Source organism: Aptenodytes forsteri, unplaced genomic scaffold (genome assembly GCF_000699145.1).
Source record: "Aptenodytes forsteri isolate BGI_AS27 unplaced genomic scaffold, ASM69914v1 Scaffold243, whole genome shotgun sequence".
Lineage (NCBI taxonomy): Eukaryota > Metazoa > Chordata > Aves > Sphenisciformes > Spheniscidae > Aptenodytes > Aptenodytes forsteri.
In genome coordinates, this window is record NW_008795314.1 from 266,443 (window position 1) to 289,427 (window position 22,985).

Consider the following 22,985-nt stretch of genomic DNA (forward strand, 5'->3'; position numbering starts at 1 on the left):
GGCTTTTGCTTTACCTATTAAACTGTCTTTATCTCAGCCCACGGGTTTTCTCACTTTTATCCTTCCGATTCTCTCTCCCTTCCCTCGGGGGGAGTGAGCGAGCGCGGCTGTGTGGCTTAGTTGCCGGCTGGGGTTAAACCACAGCACTTTACCATCTTGAAGTCTCCTGTGACCATTCTCTTCCTCTTTTCTAGTTAGCTTCTAAATCCTTTGCATTCCATACTCATTCCACAAAGAAAATGAGGTTTCTCTGGCTTTTCAGTAAACTTGAATGCAGCATCCTCTTTGCTGGCCTATATCTGCCTCCTATTCATCCAGCCGCTGATGTTGTCTCCGGTCTCTGTTGTTAGCTTTGGTCTATCTTTTAAATAAAGTTCAAAATCCTCTGCTTACCTATGTTTATCCCCTGCCCGCCTCTCCCCCCCGCAGCACTGTTCTTTTGTTTTCTCTTTTTCAGCATACATCTAATGTTTCTCTGGATGTCTTCTGAAACATAACTTGTTCAGTGAAACACCACAGAAATAATTACATCTCTCTGTCTTTGAATCAGAAACTTATGGCAGGAATTTTGTTTAATTTGCTGTGTTAAAGCCTTTGTTCCGTACCTGGCACCATTACTTGTGCTTGTTACATGTGTGGCAATTTCCCAGCTTCCTAGTTGTGACATTTACTGTGGAATTCATTCCTCGCGGCAGCTCCCTGAAACATATAAAAATGTGTTAAATTAGTGCTCTGTAAAGACTTAGCGGTGCCTTACAGCACGGTCTTTTAGAATCCCTTAGAAATCACAACTTGATGAAGAACCTGGTCAATTTTAGTGTCAAGCATCTTCAGTTTGTAGTGGCTTTCCTGAGATTGAAGTGCTTTCTCTGTCACATGGCAAAGGTGCAAAGCCTTGGTGTTAGTACAAAACTGTGACTGTTCAAGATACGGTGCTCAAAAGCTGAAAATTCTCCTGCAAATTGACTGTTTTAAGGAATGATTTTTCTCATTTCTCACTTCCTCTGTGTCAACATAAAAGAATAACATCTAATTAAGATAAAGGGTGGCAAATCCAAAGTTCATTTAAGATTTTTTTTTTGCATGCAACATGTAATCACAGTGTAGTCTAATTAAACTGTAATTAGGAAGTGGTTGTGTTGAGAATTTGGGTATAATTAAAGAAAAATGGATTTTTAAGCATAATCTAAGTATACAGAATCATTACAATTTGCAAAATGTGGAAAGCAAGTGAAAATCTCATGCTTAAAATCTTTTTAGGGATTGTAACGTGACATTACGGCATGCAACATGTAATCACAGTGTAGTCTAATTAAACTGTAATTAGGAAGTGGTTGTGTTGAGAATTTGGGTATAATTAAAGAAAAATGGATTTTTAAGCATAATCTAAGTATACAGAATCATTACAATTTGCAAAATGTGGAAAGCAAGTGAAAATCTCATGCTTAAAATCTTTTTAGGGATTGTAACGTGACATTACGAAGAGATTATCATCACATTACTTAACAGTTGCGTGACTTGGCATTTTCTTCTTAACCAGCTGGCTCAGTGTAGGTAAATGTAGTGATGCATGTGCAGGGAAAAATAATTTGAACTTCATATGCATCTCAGTGAGCTCTTGGGTTGATTGTTACTGCTCTGGAACAAAGACTTACGGTGATGAATTCATCAGCTCATTACTGAATAGTAGTCAAAACCAAAACAGCCTCCATCCCAAAATCCAAAGTATTCAGAACAAAATAGATAACAGAATAAAGAACATCACTGTGTCATTGTATGAAACCAGGGTTTGCTCGCATCTTGGATAATGTGTGCAGATCTGGTCTCTCACCTTAAAAAGGAACTGGTAAAGGTGCAGAGAAGGGGAATGAGGATCATCAGAGGTCTGGAATGGCTCCTGCATAAAGAAAGACTAAGTAGGCTAGGACTTGTCAGTCTGCAAAAGACGTGACTGGGAAAGAAATAACATATCAAGGAGAAGCTGGAAGGGGTTGATTTCTTACTCTCTCCAGCGCAAGAGTGAGTGGCATCAAGTGAGGCGAGCAGGAGCTGGAATAGACGGAAGAAGGTAGTTGTTCACGCAACAGAAAACTGAAGTGTGGCATTCCTTGTCACAGGGTGCTATATACTAAAAGTATATACTGGTTCAAGAGAAATTTGGACAAGTTCAAGGAAGATACCCACTAAGAGTCTCTCAATACATAGAAACCATCTCAGGAAGCTTCTGAACTGAAAATCATTGCTAGCTAATAGTATTAGGGGAAAGTATCACGTATAAGCAAAGAGCAAGGATACTCTTTTTCTGTGCATCTGTTTTTTTGTTCACTGTTAGAGACGGGATACTGGCTGGACTGAATGGACCTGCATACAGTTGTTCTTATGTCCTTGTGTATTGCTGGAGGTGGACTGACCAGGCTACCTTGGCAACCTGACCCAACAGCAATTCCTATATTGACTCAGCTAACCCTGTAGATTGAATAATAATGGACTGATACGCATGAAACAGTACACAAAATTTCATGTATAGCAGAGGATTTAAACTGGTATATGTGACTTGTTTCTTTGAATATCCTGGAATAATTAAGCCTTTGTAGCTTTACTGCCTGTTAGGTGTTTAAGGTTTTTTTTTTTCAGCTTTATGATTTCATTAATAGAACTATTTTGTATATAATTCTCCCAATTTTAAGGGAAAAAAAGATACAGACTGTGTGAGCCTTGGAGTTCTGGAGAAAACAGCTGATAATATCGGTGGAATTTGTTAGATTTTCCTTTACTATGTGACATCCTGTGTAGCATTTCATGTCTGAAAAAAAGACGCGAAGTATGAGCAACTTGTTCATGAGATGGTGTGTTCTTCTATACAGTGCAAGTGATGATGTGACACATACAGGTAATGAAAAATGAGTATGTGAAACAATAAGGGCATTGCAAACTCCTTCTAACCAGGTGTCCTGTAGAAGCTTTTCTTTTCTGCATACTAATTTTTATTATTTCTCGAGACATTTCTGCTGAAAACCCTAAGGTGGATGTTTTTTCATTTTAAAGGAACTTTATCTGAGTAATTTAGACAGTGGATGCATAGCTGCTGGTTACAGCTGGGTCAGCTGAAGACTGCTGCCCCAGTTATTCTCACATCTGTCACCTGGGCTGCTATTTATTTCATTCTACATGAGTTGGATAAATATAAACAGTTTAAATAACGGACATTTGCAGGCTCAGGTCTCTTGGCTGAAGTGGATTAGAGTCTCATAACATGCAAATCCAAGTGGTTGTTAATATCTTGCAATGGGTGGTAGTGATGGGCTGAAGAAAGTAACCTTTTCAGGGGTATGGTTTTAGCTGGAAGGGGATGCGTGCCTGCAACATTGTGAAAGTAAAGGTTTTGCTCACGTCGCTCACACTCTACAAGAGTTTGCTGATGCAGTTATGACAATGGACCCAAGCAAACTTTTTCTGCAGGAGACCTTGCTAAAGTTCATGGTGAGTTTAAAGAACTCACTTTTGAGTTTTGTATTTTTTCTCCTTCTGCAGTTGAGTATATAAACTTTGCAAACTTTATACTTGTAGTGAAGCCTGTACCCGTAGCCCACCTGGTGCAGAAACCTCAGATGGTTGGAAATGTGTATGCAGCTATAGGTATTTAACTTTCTATTTTTTTCACCATGCACATTCAGTGTGACATTTCAAAATGCTATTGTTTTCAAAAGTTTATCCCTGGAATTAGGAAAGCCCATCCAGTTCATCACAGCTGACTTGCAAAAATGAGTTAATGGTGAAAGGAGCAGGCCAGAGCATTTTGTAATCGAGTTTTTTTTCTTAAAAAAAAAAAAATAAAAATGTGTGTTAATCAAATTATATTCAGGGAGGCTTTAGCCTTGACTACAGGGCCTTAGGGCATTGGAAATGAGTGCATGATTTGACCCAAATGCTTGAGGCTAGCAACACTGCTCTAATGAGGTGAGCAGAGTAGAGATTTAGCAATAAGGGAAGACGTGTCACTGGATAGGCAAGAAACAGCAGAGGAATCGATTTGTTTGAGGAGCAAAGAAATTAATGTATGTTCAGGGTGAGGTGTGAGAAGGGAGAAGGCTGAGGCGACTTGGAAGAATAAAACGGGATGAAGAGAGGGAGCAGAAAGAAATGTGTGCCTGGACAGGGTTGGTTTCCACTGTCTATTTAGAGTTTTAGATTTTGGAGCAATGGGTTCTGCGCTGCCAGGAATGTGTGCTGGGGGAAGGGCACACAAGCATGTGCGTTAAAGCCTTGAAGTTGTTTGATGCAGCTGGGTATAAAATGGCCATTTTGTAAAATGGATTTGCAGACTGGAAGAGCTGTGTTTAATGCCAGTGGCCCTGTAGCCTGTGTCCCTTGCCTGGGGCCCTTCAGCCCTTTCAGGTCATGGTCTGTTATGGCAGGAATGATTCCGTGTGTTTATAAACATTTTATTTGGATGAAGCATCAAACAGGAAGAAACAATTCCTGCTGAGAACTTGTCATACCATTCTGGTTACCCGTACTGCTTGTCAGAGACCACAGTGCTCTAACTTACTAGGATGGTGCCTTATCCCAGTTTAGGTCGGCTGATTCTGGATGAAGCTTTGCTCCCCGTTACCAGTGTAAATCCTTTTTCATCTTTAACTTTCGCCTTGAGTCAGTGAAGGCCCCACGCCGTAATGTCTTCTGCTTGGATAGGCTCTCCCTTCTGCTGCTGCAGATCTGAGTGCTTGGCAGGGGCTGAAGGGGGCTTTCTTCTCTGGAAAGAAATGGGTGCGGAAGTTGCTCTGGCTTTCGTGTCCCTGGCAACTGTGTTATTGTTGGATGCCCTTTTTATAGGCGGCTGTTACTAATCGGGCTGCTTTGCCTGAGCCTCAGTGCTCTCAGTAAAAATGACACTGGCCCAGACCAGGAGCGAGAGAGGTGGTATTTCTGGTGTTGGGCCAGGTGGGGCAGCGCTGGGGACAGGACTTGCTCACTGCTCACTTGCTCTCTAGTATTGCCTTCCAAACTATGAAATCTTCATTCTGGGAAGAAGTTTGTGCGGGTCAGTATCCACACTCGCTGCAGGGCTGAGGGCTGCAGAGCAGGCTGTGGCGCCTGGTCCTGCACTGGGTGGGGTTAGGCTCTGTATGGGTGGGTTAGGTGAAGACTTTGCCCCTTTCAGGCATCGTGTGGTCTGTGGAAGGGAAACCTTTTGTACTTTAGTCAGAGCTCCCGTTCCGTTCCCATTATCTGGAAGGAAAGAGATGAAAAGACAGAGCTGCTCTGTAAAGATAGAAGGCATGTGGTTAAGGTATTTCGTAAAATGTGTGGCTTTTGGGCTGGGGGAAGAGGAGCTTTTATGTTAAGGTGACCTTGCAGTACTCAGCATCTCCGTAGTGTGAGAGCTCGTTCTGGAATAATGCTGTGTTTTGGTACATAGGATGCAAACGTGAATGAAGTGCTGTGGAGCGTGCGGTTCTTCTGGACGTTGTAGGGAAAAGGGAGCACGGGTAAAGTAACTGAACACCTAATTTCTCAAGCTTTTCTGTGGTATCTTTTTTTTGGAAGATGTGTGAAAGGTTGGGGAGGGAGGATGTCTTTATCAGTAGTACAGCTTTTTAAGGTTGTCAGGTTCTATCATGTAACCGCTAAAATTCACAGCTTTCGCTTCGGGTGCTCTATGTCAGTAGTGCTAGCAATAGCCTGCTGGAATGCTTTGCACCTGATGTGGTTCCCTTGCAAAGATGCCTGCACATAACCTGATATTTGATTTTAATGGGATATTTCTTAGATGACTAGAAACCTACGTTTCTCTTCAAAACAGGTCTTCCAAAGCAGGTACTACCATGTTGTATCTAGCCATTCTGGATTTTTTCAACATCTAACTTTCATATTATCAGGCTGTTCGCTCTTTTGTACACATCTTACCTAAGCAGAAGATAACATACCAAAATAGAGGTAGACTGTAGGAGCTTCGTAGAACACCTCTGGAGTGTATATTCATTTCAGGAATGAAGTGACTTTCAGAGGAAGCAAAGGCAATCATAAGGAAGATTGCACTGAAATCTAATTATGTTAGTTATAACTGTGAGCTATAATTGAAATTGTATGAGCCTTAGAATTCCTGACTTTCAAACATGAGATTTTGTCTAATTACCCTGTTCCATAAATGGTTTTCCATTTTTTTTTAACATAGTTTATTCTCCTTTTGCTCTCAGGGACTTCTTAGATTCTTGTTCCCCAAATATGATCCTTAAACTCTTGAGAAACAGAAAATGAGAAATAGTTAAGAAAACCAAAGAGTAAAGGAGTAGAGTTTGGCTTATGGCTTCTGCACAGTCCATTCTTGGTTTTCTAGGTTGCCTCATGTCTCAAAATATTTTCAAAATACATGATGCTGTTATGTCTAAACATAAGTGGGCTGTTATTATTACTTTTAAGTAGGACTGTGGCAAAAAAAAAGCATCCAATTACTTATTCTCTTCAGTTTAGTCATAGGCTACTTAATTGCCTTCTGTTTTCTTTTCTTTGAGAAATGCCTTGGTACATAGCGAATTCTAGCAGCATCCTCCAAGGGTATGGGAATTCTCTTGATGAACTTCAAAAGGATTTTCTAGAAACTTACAGTCTTTGCTGAGACTGTCAGAGGCAGAGCCTGCTTGAGCCCAAGCAGAGTGTTCTGGATGTTGACCGCTGCCAGCCTGGATGTTTTAGGAACTTATTGTCATGGAGACTGCATGATTTCTGATGGTATCGCAACCCCGCCCTCCGCTAGGGTAGAGTTGCTGCTTCTGTGATGTGACTGGGAGTTGGTTGTTTGGGGTTGCTTGTCCAATGTCAGACATGAATCACGGAGTTGCACCTAGCTTTCCCAGGTCTTAAGTTAGCAGTAGGTTATCCTCCACTCTATAGACTGCCTTGGTGCTGTCTGTAAGAAGTAGCGGATGGTGTCTGAGGCAGTAATGTGAGCACATTTGAGCATTCAAATATTTATAAATGACTGAAATTTGTGCTGAAGCCAATAACAGGAGTCACTGCAGATGGTGGAGTACCATATTATCAACACTTCTGCTCTCTCTCCACCCTCTCACTCCGTTCAAGCTGATAAGATTGGAATCACATTCATTAAATCTGATTGCTTACAATGAAGGGAGAACCTTTAGGCTGCAAGCAAAACTGGGAAAAAAGACAAATATTGTCAACTTGTTTGCCAAGATACTTGGGCTGAAAGAACTGTCTGAAGTGAATTCTCCAAAAATATGTGTGTATTTACAGTATAGTGAGCACACAGATTGGCAGCAACGTGGAGTTTTTGGAACCCATAAAGACTTCAAGGCATTGCTTTGATTTTTTGTTATTGCTGTTTTTGCTGGCTGCCTTATCCTCATGTCCCTTGAAGTGTTTTATAATGTTCTGCTCTCCAGAACTGATCAACTGCAGGCTTCCCTTTTGTAGCACTTGGCTTTGGGTTCCTTATAGCTCTAGTTGCTTGTTTGTGTTTTTCTAGGCTAGCTGAGCTTTTCAGAGTTGCTTCTTCCCTTCTTTTCTCCTCCCAGAAACAGGCACTTGTGTAGTGCCTATCTGGGGTGCATTAGTGGAAAAAATCATTGATTGCTGAGTTAATACTAGGAAAGAGTTAGCAGAAGCTAAGAATACCAGGCACGGGAAAAGTCAAGGCAGCAAAGAGGGCAGAAGGCCATCGTCTGTCTTCGGAGGAGCTAAAGGAGTCCACAGGCTTCCACATAAATATTTAGATCGTCTAATCAGATCTTAGAGTGCACCGAGTGTTTCCTCTGGCATGTACCGTGGGGCAGAAATCCAGAGGAGCTGTTTGTTCCTTTCTTTGCCTTTGGTTCTGTTTCCATATCCTATTTGTTAATGCCAGTTTGGGCAATACATCTGGCACGCTTGTTCAGTGAAGCCGACTACAAATTGAGCAGTGTGAAGCCTTCTCTGCTTTTGACAAGAGTCTGAATGCAATTTCAGAAAAAAAAAACTTCATCAGAGTCAGTCCGTTGGAGGTATTTCCAGTGGCAGCCCTTGCAGTTATTCCACTCATTAGCAAAGAAAATGGCAATTAATAATGAAATTCATCCAGCCCAGAAGATGGCATTCGTGTTCCTGTATGAAGTCTTAGCCCTTTACTTACCCGTTTGGGATTTTCTCATCTGACTAGATTTTGGTAGCAATCTTACCTCCTGTTTGTTTTGCGAGGTCTGTTAACTGTGCTTGCAAAGGCTGTCCATGCTTGCTGCCTATGCTGACTTCGAGTGAGGTTAGGCACTTCAGTCCGGCTGAGGGCCTGCCTTGTATGACTGAGTTTAGAGTGGAAATTCTGCCAAAAATGTTCTCTCTTCTACTGTCAGTTTCGGAGGCCAGATCTTTCTGATCTCGGCTCAAGGGCTCAATGAATGCTCTTTATACCTGGATTCCTTCTTAAGTAGCCTTCTCAAAATAGTGCTTTCAAATCTTATCTTTGCCTTATGAATTTTAAAGGTCCCCTGCTCTAGCTGGATCAGACCTCCTCCGCATTGGCTGCAGAATATCCATCTTCTTTGGCAGTTGCAGTCCACATTGAGCAGCTTTGTTCTCAGGTTATAAACACGAACCACTTAGTCAGTTTGCCCCTTTCACCATGACTGTAGTGTTTATTTCTGTTTCAGCGATGCTTTGCAGTCTTGCTGGAGAAGCTTTTGATCCACCGGCTTTCCGGTTGAATTTTCCAAGAGCTAGTTTATGTGTTTGGGGTGTGTGTACTATGCAGTATTTCATGTTGGTAGCTTGGGTTTCTCCTTCCATGCGCGTGTTCCTTTGAAGTGCTTATTTTCTTATTCATCTTTTAACATCAAACTAACAGCAGACCTGTGGCACTCTAATCTTTTCAGATCATGTAACGGAAAGAATGCTTCTCATTCTGGCAGCTGCAAGTTCCCCTTAGACAGCACTCTCTGCCTGGTCTGAAAGCATCACTCTTGTCAGTGAACAGAATAACTGCATGGTAATAATGTACGTATTTTGCAATACTCTGTTGTAGGATTTTTTGAATGTGTATGTCTGGAGATACTTAGTGAAGGAGGAAGTATTGAGACGTTATTTGGAGAGGGTTCTGCCTGAAATCTTTTCTGTGCTCTAGAGAACAAGTTACTAAAACATGCAGTAAAACAAAGCAGAAATGTTTTTCTTGTGTATCACAGCTGGATTCACAGGGGAATGTTGTTCTAGATATTTTTATCATGGAATGCAAGATGCAGTAGCCCCAGTATACCACTCTACAGCCAGGATGCCCTGCTGTCATAAACCACGCTCACCACTATGGTGTCTGAGTAACTGCGTGTCTGAAATAAAACTTTGAGTTACTTAGCTACACAGTTTCAGACTAAATGTGGCTTTATGAGTAACAGGCTGGTCTTCAGATCTCAGAAATGGAAAGCGTTCATTTAAACTTCTGCAACTGTAACTAGGTAAATTGATGAAGCTGTGTTATTTAGATCTTTTTAAAATCTGAGGAGTTTGGAATGATGCTCCTTAAATGGGGAGGACAGTAAGCAGGACACTGGCTTCCTCCACTTCTTGCCTCATCAGTGACTTTCTGATCCTTTCAGAAGAAAGCTGTCCTGTGATTAAGGCCTTGGATGGGACTCTGGAGACTTACATACTTAGTTCTCATTTCTGCTACTGCCATCCTCTGTGACCTTGAATAAGTTATTTAATCTCTTTAGGTCTCAGTTTTTCATCTGTACCAAAAAAAAGGCCAACAAACCAAAAACCCCAAAACATCATACTTTCTTACATTTTTATTTATATTGCATGTTGCTGCTCGTTACATATATGTAATTGCACAATGGGACACTGTTTTCAATTGGATTTCTAGGTGCTGTTGCAATAAAAATAAGAATCTAACTGTATCTTGTAAATATGCCTTGCACAGTGTGATTTGAACATTATAATTCGATAGATTAACAGCATCTATTTTCCCAGTCAGAATGGCATTGTATCTTTGGCTGGAAATCAAAGCAGCAAGGAAGAGAAATGCTGGATATCTGAGTATAGTAACTAGCTTTTGACTCATTCATATGGTAGTAATTCTTTGCGTATAACTGAATGGGGTTTTTTTAATATTTGTTTCAAGCAGCCTGTGATTCTTTTGGTCAATCTGACAGGCTCAGTGTGACTCTGAGAGATTTCTAAATCTGTTTTGTTTCACAGATATTCTTATAAGAATCCTACGCAGTGAGGTTAAGAACTGCAGAGTTGTTGTTCTAGAGACATTGATATATGCCTTAGAACAACTGCAAATGAGGAAATACCAGCTGACTTGAGAATATAGTTTTCAGGTAATGGTCTGCTCAGTATTTGATCCTTGCGTTCTCAGCAGTGTTAAGAGAATACTAAAGGCTCCATCTTTGAGTTTGACTGTTTTCCTGGACTGCAGCTACTAAAGCCTTCTCATCTTTATGCCAAGACATTCCTTGGCCAGTGGGATCATTCCACTGGCTGCTTTTTTTTTTTCCTGTGAAATTGGTGCTGATTTAAATAATTTTGTGTTACAAAAAAATCTCAGACAGCATTATGTCCTGCCAGTGACTGGCTGGAGAATTCCTGGGGTGATCAGTGAGATGTAGCTAGCTGCCTTCCGTACTGAACCATCAGCAAATGCTGAAATTGGGATGGTACCTGAGAATTCTGCACAAAGGAAGCTAGGCAAAGGGTTGTATGAATGAGCCAACAGTCTATCTGAATTGAAGAAAAAGAACTTATTGGATGTAAATTTGGCAAGAGGGGGCTCTGTGTTGGCTGACCCCTAGGAAGGGATAGGGATGCAGGGAAATGAGCCATGGGAAGGAGGTTGCATTCTGTATACTTGTGAGCTGCTGTCTAGTTCCTTTAAGTTTCTTCAATTAAAAGATTTTGAACTGAAACATTTGGACTGATGTTTTGCCAGCAGTGGGAAATGGTTGTGGAGGTGGATCCTGAGACTTAGAACTATGGTTATTTGTCAACCTGTGAGTAAATAGGGTAGAGGTTTCTATTGGGGCACATTCTGTCTGTCTGTTTGTGTGGTTGAGTGTGCCTGTCTAGCTCTTGGTCTGTGTTTCTCTCTCTCTTTTTCTCTTTGTGCCTCATGCAGGCCCTGCCATGAATTTTCTCTGACCCCTTGGGGCCATTCCCACATGAAGCTTTGATGTGTGTGCCCAGAGCTTGATTGACAAGGAAGTTTCGGTGGCGGCAGCAGGGAAACGAAGAGAAAAGGGCAGGGCTTTGAACTAAAGGGCTTTGAGCTCCGAGATGCTGTGCTTACTTATCTCCTTCAGAATGTTAATTATTTACCAAGATAATTGGTCGGGAGGGGAAAAAAAGAGAGGGGAGGTTATTAAAAAATTCCAACACTAACACGCTACAAAAACCTCATTTTCCAACTTGCAGCTGGCATGAAAAGGATGTTGTGTGTAAAAGGGCTTGAGTGTATGTGTGTTGGGGGGGGCCTTTTTAAGGCACCCATTTCCTAAATAGAGGGATCCCTTCAGACGAATGCAGCGGAAACATCAAAGCTCTCGCAAGAGTTTTCTCTGGGGTTTCTAAACCGTGTCTGGTACTTTTTAATTAAAAAAGTTTATGGAGAGCCGTCTTTGTGACTGGAGCAGGCAACCTTTAGGCCCTGTTGATTGAGGAATGAAATGTTAAAAGACCTAATAAATAATGATTTCTGCTAAAATGTCAGTTCAAGGATGTGAAGATGCCTGGCCACTTTAGCAGGAGCTGAGACTTGGAGTAGACTGATGAATGTCTCCTGCTTCAGTCTAACATGATGTAGGCCATACTGTATGTCAAAGTCTTGTACAGCCTTTGGATTAATGTAAAAAAAAATCTGTAATACCACGTACTCATTTGAAGTTTGTAGTCAGGAAGACAGGTGAAGCTGTTTCATTTTGCCTCCAGTTAATACAGTTTTATTAGTCTCTGTATTAGGTAGCAATCCACAGACTGCCCCGTGAAGATCAGGGTTCCTTTGAGTTCTGGTAGTTGCTGTGCTGGATCAGGTCCAAGGACCGTCATTCCAGTATCCTGACTGTGCTGGTGGTGGCAACAGAGGTTCAAGAAAACTGAAGAGCAGGCAGCCTGCCCTGCACAATTCCTAAGTATGCATTAATGATACGAACAGGGGCAGTTGCTTTTATCTATTTATTTATTGGGTAAAGGTGAGAAATTCAGTGTTACTCTTTTGCCAGGGTAAATGTAGACCATTAATCAACACTTTCTGTACAGTTTCTGGCTATGACAGTACTTACGTCTTTTACACTATGATGATTTGGTTTCTTTACCTGTCTCTTATTATAAGGCCTTCTGAAAGCTTAAAATAATTGTTTCAGCTAGTTTTTCTTTATGTAGTATTATACTGATGTGCTATTTCTGGTAAAAAGTATGATATTTTTCTTTCAGAATCCTTACTGGTACAGCTGGTTACACCATATCGTATTAATCTTCTGCATATCACCTTCAAACCCTTTTAAAAATACAAGCCTGTGCTTGCAGCAGTGTCTGGTTTTAGCACAAAGCTTAATAATTTTAAACCTCTTACTCTGCAGTCCCTTGAGAACGTTTGGATGTACCATCTGGACATGGTGATGTAATGCTTTTTAATGTATCAGTTCCAGCACCAGTTTTTCTACTGCTTTAGTTTCTTTGAGGGTGTGGTGTCATACTGTAATCACTATAAGTGGCAGAGCAAGCTTCATAGGTAGGTACCCTCCTCACTTACCTGCAGTTGCTTTTGTGGTTCCTCGGTTGAACCAGTGGGACTGTGAGTCCAGTTTTACACTTTCTCTGGTGCCCAGTGAAGGACCAAAAGATAATTCAGGGACTGATGCATCTGACACGTGGGGAGAGGCAGAGAGAGTTGGGGTTGTTAAGCCTGGAAAAGAGAAAGCTCTGGGGGGGGTCTTGTCAATGTGTATAATAAACGTGATGGGAAACAGCAAGGAAGATGGGCCAGACTTTTCTCAGCGGTGCCCAATAAAAGGACAAGAGGAAATGGACACAAATTACAGGAACTTCAATGAAATAGGAGGGGGGAAAAAAAACAACCCAAAACCAACAAACCCACTGAAAGGTGGTCTAACACTGGAACAGGTTGCCTGAGCAGGTTGTGGAGTCTCCATCCTTGTTTATATTCAGAACCCAGCTGGGCATATCATGGTCCTGAGAAACCTGCTGTAGCTGACCCTGCTCAGAGCAGGGGGATTTGGACTAGACAATCTTCAGATGCTCTTTCCAACCTCAACCGTTCAGTGATTCTGTGGTGGCAGTGACGTTGCAGGATATTTCTGCCCCTGTAGCTGCTCAGTCTTACCCATGTTGTAGTTTGTTACAGATCGAGAATGAAGTTACTCTCCTCCAAGTCTCTCTGATAATGAAACTGATCCAAAGAAGTCATTGAAATTCTCTTCTTTAATTGGATTCCTTAATCTTAATAATTGGTGGCCCAACCAATTATTTTAGGGACTTCCTTTTTCTGAACTTCTTATTGTAACTTTTTGTTGTTTTAATCCTTGAATTGTATTTTAGCTCTCCGAATTTCCTTCTCTAGACCCATTCTACTGCTTCATTCCTTATTATTCACCTCAGAAGTATTAGCTACCAAAGTTGAAATATCTTTGTCATTTTTTAATTATGGGTAAATGACAACATTTGCTAGTTTGCTTTAATGCTTGCTTCCCTACTTGCTTTTTTTTAGTTAGGGCTGCACAGCATTTCTAAGACTCCATTTTTTCCAAGTAATGTTTACTCAATAGCTGGGGATTCAATAGCTAAGGATTTTACTTCCATTTCCTCTGACTTCCAGGTCTTTAATCAGCATGCTTAATTTTGTTAACTCTCTCTTTGTAAAATACAGTGTTTGTGTTAATTTTTCATATGTTTTCATTTCTTACGGTGTTGAATTTTTTTACATTGTAATCACTGTTTCTTACTGGCTTGAATCTGATCCTATATATTACTTAGGGCTAGTTGAAAACAATTTCTTTTATGTTTACAATTATTTGTTTGGTAGGTCATCATTTGAGCTACTGACAAATTACTTCTCAACAGTATAATGTCATTTAATGTGTTAGTATGTTGAACATAATTCATATTTTGTATTGAATTTTATTCAGTATTTATTTTTGCAGAGGTAGCTGAATAAAGCTATTTAGCCATGACATAAGAGACTGAGTGTAAAGCAATGAAAGGAGAAGATGGTGAGAATGGCCATTGTCAACATAAGTTGTCAGAAGCTTCATCATTTTGATTTGTTGCTATTTAAAATTAGAGAAAAACAAGTGAACTGCAGCAAGCTGGATACTATCTGGTGCATTACATTTGAGTGACTTGAGAGACATCAGTTGCCATCTCATTCTTCCTGTGTGATGGGTATACACCTTAAAATGGGGGAAAGCGATGTATAAAGCAGTGTGGTAAATTTACAAACAGGTTAAATTAGGAACCAGGCCTGCTGACTAGAATTTTAGACATTTCCACTTTTCTTCCCCCCCCCCCTTTTTTTTTTGCCTGCAGAAGTGTCTCTTCTCTGTGTAGTGATAGTTAATGGTAGAGTGGCAAAAGCTGACTCTGGCTTCATTGCACTTCTAGGTTGTAGAAGGAAGAGTTTGTTCTCTTAGATTATGAGCTAATGGGAACTCTGTTTAATGTGTGTTTTATGTATGCGTTTGACCAGAAATTGCTTGTTGTTGTGGAGCGCTGAAGAGGTAGGCGAAAAGATAAAATTCAATGTGGTGCATACCTTTCTGGGGCCATTCCCAGTGGGACAGGCAGCGTCTCCCTGCTTTCCACTGATGTGGTCAGCCAGGGCACTGTGGCACTGCCCTTTTATCATAGGTCTTTCTATATGGAGACACTACTTACGAGATCACAGACTCAATAAATTTACATACTTTAACTTACTTTCACTTGATTCAGTGCTTCATGACCTATATGTGGGTTTTTTTTTAAGGTGTGCCATACAGTGTAATTAAAACACACACTAAATGAATTATGATTTGCTGACTGACGTCTCAAATAATAGTCAGAGAGGAATTGTTGTAAAAACATAGATCGCTTATGCTGGTGTTTTGTTGGAATTAGTTCTGGCCACGCTCTGTTCATTATTTTTATCTGGTTTGGAGGTAGATATATAAATAAAAAATAATCATTAGTAACATGAAATAAAGATCATCAGACTGATAAATGCAGACATGAAAAAGGCAGTCCTACAGTTATCTAGGTCACATAATGAGCTAAATGGATGAAAAAAATGTTTGAATATGGCAATTATTCTGACAAGTAGGAACTAGGAATTTAGGCTGGATTTATAAAGGATAGACTACACCCTGGAAAGCTGTTGAAACTAGACAAATTCCAACTAGAGACAGGGTATAAATGTAATAGGATAACCTAGAATAGATTTCTGAGGGCATAGCTGGATTTTCCTTCTCTTACTATTGGCCACTCAGGTCTCGGAAGATTCTTAATCATACTCGCGTTACCTGCCCAACAGTGGAGAATGTGGGTGAAATATAATGGCCTGAGATATGGGGACAGAGGAGAACAAATGGCAGGTCATCAGCGCAATGAGCACTCGCTGTACAGGTCTCGTCAGCTGTGTGTAGCAGAATAGATCATAGAATTTTGCTTCATGTCCTACTCTGAGTGCCCTGTGCTCTACACAAGTTTAGCCTTTTCTGAATTATAGATGGTTCAGTGACCTCAGCTTAAACTCTGTGAATTTGTCCGTAGCTGTCTAACCTGTCTCTAATGTTCACAGTGAACTGTGAAAGCATCTACAATCAGTGATCTCTTCTTTTCCCCTTTTTGCTGCAGGCTAAACTCTTTCCAACTGCTGTCATTCATTTTGGATCTGAGGAGTGCAGGGGTGAGTGAATTTCCTCTCTTCTTCAGCTGACTGTGTAGCTCCTGTAGTAAACCCAGAAGAATTACATCCTTACGTTCAGAGTTCTTCCGACAAAAGATAATGTAGTCCTCAAGAATGCTGGTAAATGTTCCCATTCCAAATGGCTGCAGCTCTTCAGAGCTAGCTTGGTCAGTTAGCTTGAGCACAAGTGTAAACAATAGTACCTTTCTTATGAGATTTGTTAGGCTCTGGAGTAGGTATTGTTTACTATGGGGACAAGAATGACGGAAGAACGACGCTGTAAAAGGAAATTCCATTGTTCAAAATGTTAACTAGACAAATGACTGAAACACTTTTACAGACCTATTGTAGTGGACTGGCTGGAGATGGGAGAACAGATCTGAATCTTTGATTCTTTGACACTTCTGGTTTATGCTTAGAATCTCTGTTTCTCCCAGAGATTACAGCATGCTCTGGCTTCACAGAAAAGTTTCTGAGATACAGTGAGCACTGAAAGAAAATGTCAAGATCTTGAGGTTTGAATGATGAAATGGGGCACCTTGAGTTGTGAAAGAAACTGTCATAGTTTAAAAGTGTCCTGTGTCAGTTGGGGCAAGGTGATGGAGATTTACTATAGTATACAGCAGGTACTTGCTGAGCCGAGAGCTACGTGAGTCTGTGGTGATTAATGTCCCTATGTTACCAAACAAGTGTTTGGGTTTCATTTTTAAACAGATTCTTACCTGAAATCGGACCTGCTGAGCTCCGCAGTTTCCCCTTCTGCAGCTGATTTATTAGTAGCCAGGTACGTTGGGACTGAATAGAGTTGCAAATGGGTGAGTATTTCAGGGATGGGAAGCATGAAACAAGCCCATCTTACTACAAAGAAATGTGCTCTGAAGAAACAAGGACTTCATTTTCTCCTGAAACAGTCATACTGTCATACTTGACTTCATAGCTTTGTGAGTCCTTTTTTGCAAAGTAGGATTTCAGTGACTAAATCAAGTAAATCCTAGGGCTTTTATCATGAAAAAGAAGAGCCTTTTCAATCTGACTTCAAAAGTTTAAAGGTGGTGGTGGTACAAGGGGCTATTATGAAAAAATGAAGCTTAATTCTACTTGCTTATTTTCTTCCTCAGATGTTTGTCCAAATCATTAGTTCCTTCTGCTTCGTCATCTTTAGAATCAACAGTTCCATCCCTGTCTGAACCAGAAGTGCGAAGTGACAAAAAGACCAATGAGCAGCCAGAACCAGCAAGCATGCATGAAGCTCCACAGGTGTTGAGAAGGGCCCCTGGGAAAATACCCAAATGGCTGAAGCTGCCAGGTATCATGAAATCGGAGGAGAGCTCTTCTCATTCTGAACTCCCCAGAAAAGCAGGCTCCTCCTTGCCAAACGTGTTGGATGTTGACAATATTCTTCAAGATGTCAACATAAGGCTTGCAGGACATTTGGTTCAATGCTTGTCAATCACAAATCAGTTTGTGACTTAAACCTCAGCCTTCACTGGAGACGTATCTGAATGCGGGCTCTGGGCAGTGTTGAGTCTGATGTCTAATCCATATGCTTGCAGCACTCTTAACTATGTTCTGGGCTTAATGTGTTGAGTTCTTAACTGTGCTAGTGTAGTTCAAATACTAATAGGCATGATACTCTACATACCAAGGGCCCATGTCATCTGTTAAACCTCTGTTGTTTTTCCTTTGCTGGTACAGTCTGTTTTAGTACTTTCCTTTCTCTTCATTTTTTTGAGTTGGTCTTTCTGTTTTTAATCTTCACGGCAAAACAGTAGTGATTTTCCATAGTTAAGATTGCAACCAAGTTTCCATTATGAATTTTTTCTTGGTTTATCCTGATCAGAAAACTGCAACCTTGTTTTTAGTCTCAGAACCAATAGCTTATGTGTGGTTTTATATGAGAATTTATACAAAATATGAAGTAACTAGAAGGATTCCTGAATTAAATAATTGGCAATGTTCATTTTTTGATGCAGTGGCAAAGAGAGGGGGGGGGGGAGAGAAGACATTCAATCAACCCCCTTAATGGCAATAAAACTAGGAAGAATTATATGGAATTTCCTGGCTAATAATGCCAAATGTTAACTTCCTGAATGAGAATTTTAGTATTTGATTCTGGAAGGTACTGTGAGGCCATCAGCTCCAGCAAGCATAGCATAAGGTGTGAAATGATTGCTGGAAGGCTGCAAACAGTGGGTTGGTGTGTTTCCCTGCTGTGGCTGGCCTATTTTAGACTGGTACTGGGATACTGATGCAGATCATGTGGGGAACAGTATCTTTACTGTTTCCTGTTTCCCATATGCTTGAAGGATTCCACTTAAGAGTAGAACTTTCTCTCCCAAGTAAAGATTATCTGGATAAAGTGCGAAATAACATCTCACCTACCTGTGCAGGTTACCCATTAACAGCTGGTATGAAAGGTTAATAACGTGCTCTAACATGCATGTCAATAATATGTAGGATGAAGTTTCCTGCTCCGAAAAGTTATGATGTATTCACCATTCCATCTCCCTAAGACGTGCTCCTACATGCTACCCAACTGTTGCCTGAGCACAGCAGGGTATAGAACCCTCAGCAAGCAGATCATGTTATTGAGAAACGATACAGTGCAAATTACGTGGTTAAGTATTTTAATGCTCTTATGTTTATTTTGTAGGTGGGAAGAGATGAAACATTCTGGGCTGCTGGCTCAGTGAGCAGTCAGCTGTGCCTCTTTCCTGATGAACTTATTCAGAATGTGTAAGAAGTTGTTGGTGGCCCTGGAGAGATCTAATCTGTATGAACATTAGTTATAAATAGAAAATTGCTATTTCAGATGCCAGTTTCACCTTTTGGAGGAGTGGAAGGCCTGTTTGTGGTCTTCGCGACTACAGAAGCAAGGTTAGAGGTTAAATTTAAGGTTTCTTGCATGCAAATAACATGAATAGAGAATTAAGGGGGAAATAATTCCTATGAAGGACTTTGTTTCTATCCATATTTTTAAATTCGAATCTTCCCAGTTCTACCTTCAGAGATAACTTGAGTCTAGCTGCCTGAATTCTAGCAGCAAGATACAATCCGATTCAGTTTTACCTATAGTTAAGTGCTGCCTAGAACAAGACTTCTCTCTGCTTCTTGCTGGCCGGGGTTAGTGCTGCTGATAATTCTGGGCATAGATGGCTGGAAAGTGGGTGAAGAGGAACCACTTAGGTCACTTAAAAGAGTTCAAATAGGCGTTTCCTGTGAACCTCTTGGTCTGCTGCACTTGTCTTGTTTTCAGTTGCCAGAAACTTGTTAACAAAGAACACAGGTATCTGTTAATGGAATGCATGTGGAGTTTGTTTCTGCCCCAAGCTTTGTGTTTTATTTTCACTACATATAATTAACATCAGTAATTACAGTTACAGTGGAGGAAAAAAACATCCAGTAAAAGGGTCTTATCCCATGACCTTCGATCTACGGACTTCTATGGTCCGAATGTTTCCACAGCGGAGTAGCTGTTCTCTGCAGTGCAGTTAGCGTACAGAGGGAAGCACTAGTCCAGATCTTTGCCTCCTGCAGATGTTGTACTGGGATGAATATTGTTGGCTAGAATTGTGCTCATACTGGAGATGAACTCTATAGTGCCACAGTAGCCGTGGCGCTGTATTTTATTTGAAGTCTTCTCCATGGATCGGTGATTCATATTGGACAGCTGGGGTTCCGTGTTACGGTAATAACATGTTTTCCATTTTCCCTGTATAGACAATTGTTCCCTGAACTACGTGTGCATCTGCACAATTTGTAGATGTAATAAAGCAGAGTGGCCATAGGAGGCCTTTTTGTCGGTCTCTTTGATAATATGTTTCTTCCCCCAGTGCTCCGTTTCTCTGTCAGTTCACAGGAACCTGCTCCCTTTTCAATGGGCCTGTCATGCCTCATTCCCTTCCTCCCATTTTTTTTCAACAAAGCAAAACAGAGCTTTGTACCATCTGAATGAACTTCAAAGTGGCTAGAAAGGGCACCCAGGGTTCCTGGCACTTGTCATTGTCTCCCAGCCTGGCCAACATTTCCCTTCAGGTCTAATTACTTCCAAATGCTCCCAAATGCTTTGAAGAAACTCAGAGGGAGGGGGAGGCATGAAAGAAAGGTGGAAGAGGAAAAACGAGACTCAAAGTAGAGGGAGCAGAATGCTTTAGCAAAAATGTTGATTGATTTCTTATATGACACCCAAACATAAACAGGGAATGTGTGTGGCCGCTGGCAGTGGGGAATGCAAGAGCACTATGTACAGCTGCTGCTTTAAATCCTTACTGTGGAAAGCGAGCCCTTCTTGCACTTGCCAGGCTGTAAAAGGCGTACTATAGCAAAACAAAAAATATTAAACTAATGCTTAAAGTTTATTACTTTAGTGTATTAAGTGTGGGCTGAGCCTACACTCCATAGGACTATCTGTATCTTGATTCAGGTGCTATGTCAGGCTTATTCATTTCACAGAAGTCAGAGGTAGACTGTAGCTAGAGCTGCTTTGCTGAATTTGTGTAGGATGTATCAGGGGCCATCTAACAGCCACAGCTAATGACAGGTGATGATATACTTGTGCTGGTGTTTTTGATTCACAGGGTTAGAATAAACAGAGGCAGTCTGGTCGGTAGCAAGTTGTAGTGTGCTTTCAGATGTGCTAGTCTTGTTTTTTGAAGAGCACGGGCAACATCAACTACTACTGATTTGCTTAGCTATTTTGATTCCACCAGTTTTGACAAAGAGCTAGCACCGTAACTATCACCTGCAAGTACCTGATACGGGAAAACAGAAGGAAAAGTCTAGGGACGCAAGCAGCAATATCATCATTACTGGGGCAGTTTCATGGGTTAAGTACGGGGGTGAGGATTAGGAGACTTCATATTGCTAACGATGTGCATTACCTCAGCCAGTTCTGCTCATGCTTGTCCATTCTTTAAGAGGGACAAGATGCCCCGATATTTAAAACTGCAGCCTCTTCGCTAAGGTAGTTGCTGCAAGGATTCCTACCCTGCCACAGAACAATACATGCAGATACCTGATGAGCTGGATTTGTTTCAGTATCACTTCTGCTACAGTAGCTGAACTCACCCCTGGGGTTTTGGGGCATTCAAAGGTAGTATTGCATTTTTCTGCTATTGCCTTTTTTTTACCATACGGTTGTGGGGCTGAAGGCTGAACTAGGTCAGTTCCTTCATTGGTTTCGTTGTACAGCTGCACAAACAGTTGTCTTGGCAAAGAGGCTGCAGTGCAGAGGGATGGGGCGCTGCTTAAGCTGGTACTGTCATCAGAAAGAATGTGTATTAAATTGTGGTTTTAGTTGAAGTTTCCAAGTGGCTGGTGTCCTGCGTGATGACCTTGATAGCTCTTGGCCGAGAGAGTACAGTGAGCTACTGAGCCTTCGCCTGCTACAGCTGTCAATGGGAAAAAAATTGCTCGCTATTACTAATCATAAAGACTACAGCTAGCCAACAACAGAGAGTGTGCAATCCTTAAGACACGCTGGTGTCAGCTGCTTTTCGTGCAGCCGGCTATGTATTTCCCAACAAAGCCAGTTCAGTTGTGTGGGTCCTGCCTACATGTGTAAGGTTTCTTATTTCACAGCTTCCCCCCCGGCCCCCCTGCTGGCTGAGGGGCCAGGCTGTCCCATGATGTGGGATTCTCACACATGCTGTTTGTTATTCTGTCCTTTTTCCTTTCGTCCTACAAAGATTTAGAGAAGAGGGTGGGTGAGGGGGAAACTTTGCAAGTCTTTGAAGCAACTTGACTTTCGATGATTAATTGCAGCAAAGAGCCTACACAAGGGAGGGTGACTCGGTTTTAATTTATTGATGTTTCTTTGTGAGAACAAATTTATAGCAGAGGGGAAGCAGCTTCTGAGGAGAATATCAAATGGTTAAAAGGTTCCAAGCATTCTTTGATGTCACAGCCCTGGAGAAATACTGGAAGGTAGTGAGGGACAGACACTGTTTATTTATAAAATAAAGATCAGTTACCTGCTTTTGGCAAGAGCCTGTGACTGAGCTCCTGTTAACAACCTATTCATTAGGCAGGCTTGGAGCTGGACCTAAAGATTCTGCCACAGCTGCCTGCTGAGGCGATGAGAGCCTGATGTTTGGACGACATTTCCAGCCATTAAGTCTTTCCATGCATCTCTGTGAAGCAGCACCTGTTTCTCACATTAGCTGAGAAAGCAACAGCATCTTGCCGTGCTGTGAAGTACGGGCTACTGTGAAAGGAGTAAGGCAGCACGATAGAAACGAGTTACACACTTAGCTGACCAAAACAAGCGTGTGGCAGCCTCTTTTCAAAAATAGCACTGACAGCATAGTTGCCTAGGGCTTTGTCACGCTCGGTAAAGGAGAGGGGAAACAGAAGCAAAATGGCAGAGAAAGAAGAAGTTGAGACTGTTCTTCCTAGAGCTAGACTCTGAGGATGAGCCAGATGTTCACTGTCAGGATCTTCTGCTGGCAGGCCACGTGTGCTTCATGAGGCCTCTAGAAATCTAGAAGCTGTAAGGAGAGAGCAGCAAGCCAGTCAGCGCATCTGCGGGGTCCCTGAATATCTCCCAGAAGGAAGAGGATTAAGCTGCTTCAGCCCACATCCTTATCCTGTTCAAGCGCAGTTCAGCTTCTACAGCTTCTGTAGTTACATACCAGCTGTGGCAGCACTTTCTCCACATGTTCAATATCCACTTTCTCCAGGTCCTCCGCCTGAGCCTGCCGTGCTGCTCGTGCCGCTGCTTCTGCAGTACAAGCGTAAGGAAAGAGTTGTTAGAGGGGTCTTAGAGATGTTAGGTGTGTGGTCCCAACGAGGTGTCGGGGGCTGGTTTTCTGGGAGGAGGACGCAGTCCCAGGGAACAAGGTGGCCCAGCTCCCTGGAGGAGGCTGTTCACCAGCCTGGCGAGGGTGCAGGGAGCGGGGGCACGGCTGTGGCTGTGGCGGAGGCGCAGCTCCTCGCTCCGCGGTGAGGTGCAGCGGCAGAGCAGAGCTGGGGCACGACGGGACGAGCAGAAGGCTGGCTGGGTGCTCGGGGAGGAGACGGGGGTGCCCTTCCGCGGTGAGGCCGGGGTGGGGGGGTCCCCTCGGTCAGGGTTCAGGCTGACCCGGGGCCTGGCACCGGGAGC

General features: G+C 41.9%; 2 protein-coding genes across 2 annotated transcripts in view; both read left to right on the top strand.

Annotated features, from left to right (window-relative positions):
- The window catches only part of ASPSCR1 (ASPSCR1, UBX domain containing tether for SLC2A4), a 49,304-nt gene extending 29,632 nt beyond the window's left edge, over positions 1–19,672 (top strand). Inside the window, exons 11-14 of the mRNA XM_009279393.2 lie at positions 15,832–15,883; positions 16,598–16,667; positions 17,002–17,189; positions 18,537–19,672. Of these exons, the coding sequence (XP_009277668.1) occupies positions 15,832–15,883; positions 16,598–16,667; positions 17,002–17,189; positions 18,537–18,550 (324 nt within the window). The 3' untranslated portion in view covers positions 18,551–19,672. The remainder of the gene's footprint in view (positions 1–15,831; positions 15,884–16,597; positions 16,668–17,001; positions 17,190–18,536) is intronic.
- A 2,847-nt stretch (positions 19,673–22,519) lies between these two features.
- LRRC45 (leucine rich repeat containing 45) overlaps positions 22,520–22,985 on the top strand; it is a 12,383-nt gene continuing 11,917 nt past the window's right edge. Inside the window, exon 1 of the mRNA XM_019472127.1 lies at positions 22,520–22,767. Coding sequence (XP_019327672.1) covers positions 22,650–22,767 — 118 coding nt within the window. The 5' untranslated portion in view covers positions 22,520–22,649. The remainder of the gene's footprint in view (positions 22,768–22,985) is intronic.